Source organism: Leptodactylus fuscus, chromosome 7 (genome assembly GCF_031893055.1).
Source record: "Leptodactylus fuscus isolate aLepFus1 chromosome 7, aLepFus1.hap2, whole genome shotgun sequence".
Classification (NCBI taxonomy): domain Eukaryota; kingdom Metazoa; phylum Chordata; class Amphibia; order Anura; family Leptodactylidae; genus Leptodactylus; species Leptodactylus fuscus.
Window position 1 is genome coordinate 78,607,664 of NC_134271.1, and position 11,703 is coordinate 78,619,366.

The 11,703-nt window shown below is 41.4% G+C and overlaps 1 protein-coding gene across 2 annotated transcripts in view; it reads right to left on the bottom strand.

The window, feature by feature from the left end:
• Positions 1-11,023, bottom strand: part of LCAT (lecithin-cholesterol acyltransferase) — a 29,794-nt gene extending 18,771 nt beyond the window's left edge. Inside the window, exons 1-2 of one of the 2 annotated variants that reach the window (XM_075280650.1) lie at positions 10,956-11,023; positions 4,055-4,263 (exon numbers count right to left, since the gene is read on the bottom strand). In XM_075280650.1, coding sequence (XP_075136751.1) covers positions 4,055-4,229 — 175 coding nt within the window. In that variant the 5' untranslated portion in view covers positions 4,230-4,263; positions 10,956-11,023. Of the gene's footprint in view, positions 1-4,054; positions 4,264-10,850; positions 10,933-10,955 lie in introns of those variants that run through there. The other variant, XM_075280651.1, reaches the window with a different exon arrangement.
• Between the last annotated feature and the right edge of the window lie 680 nt (positions 11,024-11,703).

Below are 11,703 nucleotides of genomic sequence, written 5' to 3' on the forward strand. Positions count from 1 at the left end.
GATTCCTGGGTTGTCTTGCATGCACTGCCCTTTTGAGGACTAGTCACAGATTTTCAATGATGTTCAGATCAGGGGATGGTACAACCTTCAGCTTGTGCCTTTTTAGGTAGGCTATGGTGGATTTTGACATGTGTTTAGGATCATTATACATTTGTAGAAGCCATCCTCTTGTCAATCTCAGCTTTTTCACAGATGATGTTATGTTTGCTTCAAGAATTTGCTGAAATTTCATTGAATCCATTCTTCCCTCTACCCATGATGTTCTTTTCCTGAAATTCTGTGCCCTTTTCTCTCCAAAAATACCTTCGATCATTGTGGTCAAACAGTTCTATTTTAACCTCATTGGTCCACAGGACTTGTTTCCAAAATACATCAAACTTCTTTAGCTGTTCTTTTGCAAACTTCTGACGCTGAATTTTATAGTGAGGAGACAGGAGAGGTTTTCTTCTGATGACTCTTCCATGAAGGCCATATTTGTGCAGGTATCGGTGACCAGTAGAACAATGTACCACAACTCTGCAGTGTGCTAAATCTTCCTGAAGGTCTTTTGCAGTCAAGTGAGGTTCTGATTTGCCACTTTGGCAAGCTTACAATGAGCTGTTTCTAAAATTTTTCTTATCTTGACCTCCTCTGTTCCTGTAACTGCTATTTCTTAATTACACTTTGTATTGTGAAAAAGGCAACTTGAGAACATTTTGCTATCTTCTTATAGCCTTCTCCTGAGTTGTGGGCCTCCACTATTGTCATTTTCAGAGTGCTAGGCAGTTGCTTAGAAGAATCCATGGCTGGTGTTTTTTGGCACATGTTTAGAGGTGGCTGGGTAGTTCTAATGCTATAAATTTGCATCACTTGGCCTTTCTGAACAATAACAGTGAACAAGCCATAACCTTATCTGGCTAATGAAGGTCTGAGGCCTGGTTCAAAGTTATGTGAGTAGACAAATCTACAAACGTTTTCAAACTTTTGCAAGGCACTCCTTTCCCCTTTTCATTCTAAAATTGTATTCAAACATAATAATACACTAATATTGCTTAATCTTTAACTTTATGCCTTATAAAGACCATTTCATCCTCAACTTGTCTTTTTGACCAGGGGTTCCCAAACTTTTGCATTCCACTGTATGTACAGTTCAGCTGAGCGTCAGCTTATTGCCCCAGTGTTCATATCATCAAGGTTCTGCCTAATTCAGTATAATATAATGTGGTTTTTAGTATATTTTTGTCTATTTCATAACTTGATTCTATCATAGTTCATCTGGTGGATATGTATATGGCTTGTCGCTACATGGAGGGAATAGTACAGCAATCTTTACTGGACAGCTGCTACTCTACTACTACTTATCTGGGCAGATTTGAAACAATTGTTATTTTTTCCTATACTTTTTCTTACATGATTGACTTTCTGAAACATCTTTGATGGAATTTCAAATACGGAATTTCACAAGTTGTTAATGATTGCAGGGCAGGGGTCAGAGGTTATCTGCAAAATCAATGACTTGTGAGGTTAAGCAATGACAGTTAAAAGTGTACAGATTAATAGCACAGAGCAGGGTTAGGAGAGGATGGGACTCCGATTTCTGGTGAAAGGTCAATCACAGCTTTAGGTATCCAGAGTGTATAACATAGGGGTCAGGGGTTGTTTTGCAGTTTCAGCAAAAAATAATGTTATTGTTTGCATAATGAAAAGTTCTACAATTTCTCAGTATATTTTCTGTATCAGTTTGTCATGTTTTCTAGATCTCTACTTGCTGTCATTCATTCTGCTTAATTCTGTCAGTACATCGTCTCATGACTGACAGTCCATGGTCATGTGATTTATGGTCCTTGGTCATGTGATATATAGTCCATGGTCATGTGATGGACACACAGGTGCACCACTCGTTATAGACACAGCACAGTAATCAAACATCTTCCTGGTAACGAGCTGTGCACCTGTGTGCTAATCACATGACCATGGACTGTATATCACATGACTATGGACTGGTAGAAGTGAGTTTATGTGCGCGGCCTACACTTACTGCAGAGTCTATAACATCTGCCCTGATGCAGGCACGATGACATCATCAGCAAAGTCATCAGCGATGATGATGATCAGGAGGAGGACACTCTTCGTGGGACTGCAGCCATACTAGGTAAGTAGCATAAAATACTGTGTGGGGACCCATAGTGGAGCATATAATAATGTGTCAAGAGCCTACCTTGGAGCATATATTACTGTGTGGGGGCCCACTGTGAGAATATAGTACTGTGGGGGGAACCAAAGTGGAGCACTTAATACTGTGTGGGGGCTTACTGTGGAGAATTTACTACAGTGTGGGGGCCCACTATGGAGCATATAATACTGTGGGGAGGCTCAAAGTAAAGCATATAATACTGTGTGAGGGCCCAAAGTGGAGCATATACTACTGTGTGGGAGCCCACTGTGGAGCATAACATACTGTATGGGGGGCTGACTGGGGAGAGTATAATACTGTGTGGGGGCCCATTGAGGAGCATATTATAATGCATAAGGGCTACTGTGGTGCATATTATTCTGCGTGGGGGTCACTATGGAGCATAATTTACTGTTTGGCAACCACTGTGGAGCATATTGCCACTGTGGAGCATACTGTACTGTGTGGAGGCCACTGTGGAGCATATTGCATTGTGTTGCGGCCACTGTGGAGCATATAATACTGTGTGGGAGCCTCTGTGAAGTGCATTGTACTTGGTGGGGGCCTCCGTGGGACAGATTGTACTGTCTTGGGGCCACTGTGGGAAAGATTGCACTGTGTACTGTTCCTTCACTATTTGTATCATACAGTATCTGTTTTATAGCAGACGTGATATTAGTAAAGGCTGTAATAACATCTCACTGTCACTATAAAACAGATCGTGCATGATGTAAATAGTGAACTTTAATTGTTCAAAAGTATCAAATGCAGAGACCTTTACCTTTCATTATAAAGTTGTTTCTATTGTTGAAAGCTCTGTAAAGCCCCATTTACACGACTGTATTTTGTAGGTCTGTAACTATCCACAATTGTGGATCCGCACAGTTTTAAGGTTAAATTGCCATGTTGGCACTTTGCAATAATTTAGTGGGTTTGATGTTGCAGTTTGGGCATTCAGTTTCCAAAAGGTATGCCATCACTGCCTTAGGGACTGCAAGTCACACCTTTACCATTATAGGATCAGAACAATGACTGAAAAACTAATAGAATGACAGATGCGGATGCAGCACATTCTGTCTGTATCCGTCATCATTCACATTAATGTGAATAACTAGATTTCTTAGCTTTCTTCCATCTTGTTTGTTAATATTTTAGACAGAAGATAAAATAATACCTGCAGGACTTTGTCATCTGTCTGAAAAGAACATGATGGAAAAAAACTTCTGTCTTGTTTTTTTACATAACAGTAAATGATGATGGATACAGTCAGAATGTGGTGCATCTGCATACATTATTTAATTTGTTTTCAGGCCATTATTCTGATCCTTTGACGGCATAGGTGTAAGTTGAAGATCCTTGGCCACAATTCAAAATCTGTAATGGGCCCCCGACTTACAAAATTCCATTTATAAAAATGGTGTCTTATTGTAGAGAGGCCTTTGAGCCCCCTAAGGCTCCAGGGTCGTGTAACTATAGCTACCTCTGCACCCGCTGTAGCTACATCCATATATGACGTATCAGAGCATGGCACTGAAATTAAGGTGATGTGAACTTAGCCTTACATGCAGACACCCACACATGAACACATCTATTGCACCATATAAGAGATATGTGAACAGGGTAACCATTCTGCTGACAACTATAACACCCAAATCTCCCATAAACATGGATGATATTCCAATGCAGGAAAATAAGTAAGGGGGGAAAGAACTGGATAGGTTCAAATTCAACTTGGTCAATTCCTGTGCCCTCCAATAAGCAGTGGTCGTATTTTAGATTTTTGATGGCTGCGTCAAAAGTGGTGGAAACCAAATACAAATATCTTATATGTATGTCCAGTTGCCGACACGCTAACACAACACACAATAGTCTGTATCTGGGCTCAGCCAGAACATTTCTTACCCAACACCACAGGTGCAGTTTTGTTGCTCAGCTCTGCTTTTGGAGTAATGCTGGGGGGAAATAGGACATCAAAGAGCCAAAATGCCTCAGCAAGATGCAGGTGAACCGTGCACAGCAGCAGAAAGATCTTCCATAGGGGTGGCCATGGCACGGTATCTGTCCGGAATCTGTTCATTCTTAAATGCAGGATACAACCTGGAGCTGAAGACCTACACGGGAGAGAGGGAAACTAGAAAGTCAGACTGTAATGTCATGGCTTAAAGGTTAATAATTAGCTGTATTCTCCAATCTGTCCTGCAATTTGATCCTCTCACCATAGTGTACCCATAGCCCACACAGAGAGTGACAGAATTGTTCCCATCTCCGGCCTCTCAGGTGGGCATAAAACATCCCACTGCAGCAGCTATGATGACCCAAGAAAAGTAAAAGCCATCCCTACAAAATGATCAACATTGTTTTCATTTATCAATTAATATAGTATCTGTTATAGACTTGAGGGTGAGTGGACCAATCTCTATTAGTTCTGCTCATTAGAACATGGTCTTTCATGGTATCATAGCAAAGACTATCCTTAAAGAGAACCTTTCATGTTCTCCTGCACATAAGATAAGATAATCCTTTAATAGTCCCACAATGGGGAAATTTCAGAAATGTGGTTTTATATACCACTAGAAAGCCGACAGTACTGTCAGGGGGGGGGGGGGGGGACAGCCCAGCTAGACTGTCAGGAACGCCCTTCTGACGGTAGGCAGAGATTGGTGCTGAAACTAATGGCACCGATATCTCCCCGGAGATCTCCTCTTTAATGCCACTTTGTGCCATTCTTAACATACCTCATTCCCTAAGGGCAAATGATTAGAAACTAAATTGATTGTCTTACCCTGAGAACTATAATAATACGGTTAATAATATCTATAACTGTGTAATACAAAGAGGCTATCTTTAATTACTTAAAACAGAGTCTAAAATATTGCTGATACAAAAAAAAAAAAATGTATGAGAGTGACGTCACTGGGCCCTCTCCAACAATGAATGGGTTGTGAGATTGGTCTCAGTGGTCATATGAACCTCACAGCTTCCAGGGCTACTAGTCCCAACACATATAGGAAAGAGGACTAGGACCAGATAATGGAGCGCTAGGGATAAGTGAGTATGTCTTATTTTTCTTTTACATCTACCCCAGCCTACAATTGTTGGTGGCTCTATAAAGTATTGATGTAGGGGGAGTGAATACTTTTGCATGTGACACATTTTAGATTTTTGATTAAAATTTTGTAAACCATGTATCATTTTCATTCCACTTTACAATTATCTGTTACTTTGTGTTCTAAAATCTCAATAAGATACATTTAAGTTTGTGGTTGTAAGGTGGCAAAATGTGAAAAAGTTCAAAGGGTATGAATACTTTTGCAAGGCACTGTAGTGCCAACACTTTCTGCAACTAAAGACATTTCCATAACTTACTGTCCCAAATTGGGCTTACAATGGAAATTCTCTCTCAGTATGTCCTTGTAAATATAAAAAAACACGAAAACTTGGTGATCTTCAGTAGTTGATACCTTTTTAATGGCTAACTCATAATGATGACAAATGGCTAACGTTTCGAAGCGCAAAGGCTCCTTTGTCAAAGCAAATTTAAAAACATTTTTGAAGGATGCATATATATATATATACACAGAGCAGGCACAAAGGGTGTTAGATTTCAGGAGGGGAGGGGGGGGGGTTGTTAGTAGTTGGTGAGACAATGTAAGCAATTGGTGGAGACATTTGCTAGAGACAAATGTGGGGACCACAACATCACCAATGACATGAAAATTCTGATTTTGAGAGGGAATTTCAGATCTAAGAGAGAAAGGCGCATACATAAATATAAATTCATGACACTGTTTCAGACACTAGAGTGTGGGCTTAATGCATCACAGGGGTTCATGTCTTTTTACAGTAGCGTGTGATCTGATAAGGACCTGTAAGTGTTTACATTGTCTCCACCAATTACCACATTGTCTCTAGCAAATGTCTCCACCAATAGCTTACATTGTCTCACCAACTACTAACAACCCCCCCCTCCCCTCCTGAAATCTAACACCCTTTGTGCCTGCTCTGTGTATATATATATATATATGCATCCTTCAAAAATGTTTTTAAATTTGCTTTGACAAAGGAGCCTTTGCGCTTCAAAACGTTAGCCATTTGTCATCATTATGAGTTAGCCATTAAAAAGGTATCAACTACTGAAGATCACCAAGTTTTCGTGTTTTTTTATATTTCCAACCCACTGGCTAACACGGTACAACAACGAACATATGTCCTTGTAGTATGGGAAGAAACTCTTGAAGGACTCCAATGCTGCAAGACAGCAGGGCTATCCACTAAGCCACCATACTTGCCTGTTGTCAGGTATGAAAGTATCCCATCTATTTACTTCTTACCCTGCAGTAAGCACAAGGTTCTTCACTCCTGATTATACCCAAACATCTTTAAACCCACCACCACTGAACACCAAGAAGGTGATGTTACAATGACTTTTCAAGATAAATACAGTACCATTCAAACGTTTTAGGCATGTGTGCGGAAATGGTAAAAAGTAATAACTTTTTTTTTTAACTAGAAATGTTAATAGTTTATTTCGTCGTTTAACAAGATGCAAAATGAATGAACAAAAGTGAAATCTAAATCCCATCTATATTAGGTGTGACCTTTTGAAGAGGAATCCTGGTAGTGATTATATGGTCCCCACAAAGCCTTGATATCGATATCATTGAGTCTGTCTGGCGGTACATGAAGAGATAGAAGGATTAGTGAAAGTACACAGCTATAAAAGATCTGTTCTTAGTTATACAACTGTATATAAGTGTACCTAGAAGAATTGATGCTGTTTTCAAGGAAAAGTGTGGTCACACCAAATATTGTTTTGTTTTAGATTTCTCTTTTAGGTTAAGTTCACATCTGTGCCAAGTCTGTTGGAGAATCCGCTGCAGAAACCACCAAAAATCAGTGGAGAAAAAAGACTTGCACAGACACCCGAATGACCCCATTATCATAAATAGGGTCCACTGGTGTTCATGTGTAACTGCTAAAAAAAGCAGCCTGGTTCTCCATCGTTCAGTCCCCGGGTGGACCAAAACAACTGAGAAACTGGCATTCATGTGAACCTACTGTAGCTGTACTCATTCACGTTGCATTTTGTTGATAGACAAAAATAAACTATTAAGGGCTCGTTCACATCTGCGCCCGGTCTCCGTTTTGCAGGTTTCCGTTTCCTGCACAAAAGAGAGCAGGAGACGGAAAGCTGCAGGACTCTTTCAAACCCATTATTTGAATGGGTTTGAAAGGTGTCCGGCCGTGAGCGCCGTGAGCGTTTTATGCTCTCCGCCGCGAAACCGTTTTTTTTTTTTAAATGGAAAGAGTCGGACATGCAGTACTCTGTGTCCGGTTTAAAAAAAACGGTTTTGCCACGGAGCGCATAAAACGCTCACCGGCGCTAACAGCCGGACTCAGTGGTCAAAGGTGTTTTCAGATTAAAGTAAATTTTGCATTTCATTTGGAAGATCCCACAGTCTGGAGGAAGAGTGGAGAGGCTGCTGTACACAATCCAAGCTGCTTGAGGTCTAGTGTGAAGTTTCCACAATCACTGATGGTTTGGGGAGCCATGTCATCTGCTGGTGTAGGTCCACTGTGTTTTATTAAGACCAATGTGAGCGCAGCCATCTACCAGGAAATTGTAAAGCACTTCATGCTTCCCTCTGTCGACAAGCTTTGTGGAGATGGAAATTTCTTTTTCCAACAGGACTTGGCACCTGTCCACACTGCCAAAAGTACCAAGACCTGGTTTAATAACCACAGTATCACTGTGCTGGATTGGCCAGCAAACTAGCCTGGTATTGTCAAAAAGAAGATGAGATACAAGACCCAACAATGCAGATGAGCTGAAGGCTGCTATCATACAACACCTCCTCTGCAGTGCCACAAGCTGATCCCTCCATGCCGCATTGATGCAGTCATTCATGCAAAAGGAGCATTGAGGGCATTTACTGTTCATACATTTCATTTGGCCAAGATTTCTGTGGTAAATAATTTATTGACAGTCGGTCTTGTTGGAGTAATTCTATAGCCAGTCTTATATGAACCAAAGATTCTCAAAAGAAAATGCTTTCTCTGTATCTTTGTCAGTATTTCTCTAAAATTGTGCAATAGTTTATAGTTATTTGTTTTTCACAAGAACAAGACGTGCTACATTCCTTTCCTAATTTGTAACCATATCCTATTTAGGAAATCTATTTTATGATTTTCGTTCATTGTTGCACAATACTTTGGAGGATGTCTGGACATGGGGGAGTATTTTGGGTGGACGTGTTGTAATAAGGTTTCTCTTAGTTAAGTATTTGCCTAGCTTAATTTTATGCCAATAATTTGTGATTTAATTGTACCATTTGATTAATAGCCCGGTTGCTGAGTATTATATAATAAAGCAGTCTGAGCTGGGCTTTTTGCAGAGCCCAGTCTGATATTACTGGACAAACATTGTCCGTGTATCTTATTTGAATCACAATATAACCTACGTGGAACAACTCCGTCAGTCTTATATACCATTCTAATTTTCTGAGATAATGACTTTTGGGTTTTCCTTGGCTGTAAGCCCTAATCATCAATATTAACAGAAATAAACACTTGAAATTGTTCACTCTGTAATGACTTAATATAATACATGGGTTTCACTTTGCAATTGAATTACTTAAAAAAAAAAAAAAAAATGATGATATTCTGAGCCCCACATAGGGATCACAATGTACATTTTCTTTCCTATCAGTATGTCTTTTTTTTGTAGAATGGGAGGAAATCCATGCAAACATGTGGAGAACATACAAACTCCTTGCAGATGTTGTTCCTGACGGGATTTGAACCCAGGACTTCAGCACTACAAGGCTAACTACTGAGCCACCGTGTTGCCCCCTGGAGCCAAGAAATATATACCCCACCTGGAGAAGAAGTAAGAGTTGGCCTATAAACAGGCTGTGACTGGGTCTCTCCATCTGGTGGTCCCTGTTGCCAGTTTACTCTGCTTCAGCACCCCTTTAGTACAACGACATTCCATGCCTGCTAACATACTGTCCCTCAATGCAGACATGGATGGCCATCTATCTGTGGCTCCACGTCAGCGTCCCTTATGTTTTCCTAATCCTCATTCCTCCTCTTTTTACAGCTCCCAAAGGGTTGCATTAGCTCCCTTGCTGATTCTTAAAGGGCTAGAATGTGAACTCTAATCTCCTCCGGATAATCCCAGTTGCTCAGAACATATTTAAAGTTGCTTCACTATACACCTGATGCCTGAGCAATATAGGTTTCTAGTTTGAGAATTCCTGCTGGGATGGGATGTTCTGTTTGTCTGTCCATATTTTGACCTTGATTTGTTTCTGTCTCCATCTCTTGTCCTAACCTAGTTCTGCTGACCTTCCGTGTCCAACTCCAGCTTGCCTCTGACTTCCGAACCCGTGCTGTCCACCCTGTCCTACTGTCTGTTTACAACTCTGAACAAATTCTGCCAGCTCTTGACCTTAGCCCAAGCCTGACCTCCCTTTCTTTACACCAGCATCACTCTAGACCTTGACCACCTACACAGGAAGCACTCTGAAAGCTAGCAACTGATAGTCTCCCTGCAGAGAAGCCCACACAGAGGTGTATGGGAGACCACCAAGAAGGCTGCTAAAACAATGTAGTTGGGAGTGACCCAAAGTAAAACCGGACAGGTTACATGTGCACACCTCTCAACTTTTGAACAACAGAAAGAGGGACAAAATGTGCGGTGCGCATAGTGCGCCACAGCAAATTTAGCCACACCCACTTTTATGTTGATTCCGCCCATTCTCATTCATTTTTCATGTCCCCCAACACAGTATAATCCTCCTACAGTCACCCACACATTATATGTCTCCACATTGTAATGTTCCCTTCCAACTGCCCCACAGTATTAAGTCCCTCTCCTGGTGCCCCAGCTTAAACATGAAACTGGGTCAGCTGGAGGGGGACATTAGCAATGGGGGTAGTTGAAGGGGGAAATAAATAAATGGCAGATGAAGTGGGACATTAAACGGTGGGCAACTAGAGGCAGACATTAAACTGTAGGGGTATCTGGATGATGACATTAAACTGGGGGCAACTAGAGGCAGACAGGTCCCCCTCCAGCTCCTCCCACGATTTAATGCCCTCTCTAGTTGTCCCCCAGTTTAAGTGCCCCCTTTATCTGCTCCATTTCATTTCCCCTCCTCCATCTCTGCCCCGGTTTCATCTACCCCCCTCCATTTCTTCCTCAGTTTCATATCCCCTCTCATCTGCCCACAGTTTCATGTCCCCCCTCCATCTCTGCCCCCAGTATAATGACACACACACACTCTCTCCATCCTGCATTTCAGATCCCCCTTTCCCCCTCCCTTCTCAGTACCTTACACGGATCTCTTCTCTCTTCACTGCACGGGACACTGACATGCCCACCTAGTCATGTGACCGTGTAATGTCACACAAGGTCCATGAACCATAGTAAAGCGTTCCTCCGATCACCGCAGCCTCTTATCTGTTATAAAAGCAGGCAGTGATTGGAGGAATGATTGATCAGTAAATCATTAAAGGGACATAGCGGGACATGTAGGGAGCTGTGCGGGACAGGGGCAGGAAAGCATGAGTGTCCTGCAGAAATCAGGACAATTGGGTGGTATGCATGTAGGTCCACAACCTACTGTCCATTACAGTAAGAACCTGAAACAACAAAAACAAACATGAAAATGCAATAAAAGACCATAAATACCTCACCACCTTCTGTGCTCAGTAAGACATAGAAGCTCACAGCCCTTCTAGCTGTATATAGTGCCTGTAAGCATTGAATTTCCAGTGGCCAAAGCTTTGGACCCACCTTATTAGAACCCAGGATTTATAGGACACAGATAGGAAGAGGATATTTTTCTTGTAGATTCCACCTCCAGTGCTTTGTGCCTGAAGCTGTCCCACTAAAAGCGCACTAGAGCATCAGCTGCATGATTCATAGCTGCTGGCACACGCTGTGCACAATATGCTAAAATTAAAATAAGGCATTGCAGAACTAACTCCCTAAGTACTGAAATCACTGGATCAGATCATGAGAACAGGTTATTTAAGCCATAACCGAAAAGTACCTTATGGACCAGGCCTCATTTTTCAAAACTGACATGACTACGGCATCTGAGTGGTTAAATGCCCATGATCAGAGTCATTTAATATCATAGGCAATGGGTCCCTGCTGTGTAAAAAAAACAAAAAAAAAAACAGAGATCCAGCAGCTAGTGTGACCACTCTGCTTCAGAGATGCCATATTTCATCGTATTTCTTGTATTTGCGTCCTGGAGCACATAGGGGTTAAATCCCTATAACAATGGTCATTAAACATGAGCTAAAACTTGTTTGCCATTAACTTCTTTTACACTAACATCAGTTATTTTAAAGGGTTAGTCCCACCCCAGTCAATCATGGCTGAGATGGCAATAGGTGTCCATAAGTCTTGACCACCTGGGTGGGACTTATGGAAATAATTCAAAGGTGCTGAGTCCTGGCTTTGTGGTTGGGACTTGCAGTTCGCTATTCCCCTTCTCAGGTCTAATTATAAAACAAATCCCATAAACATTGTA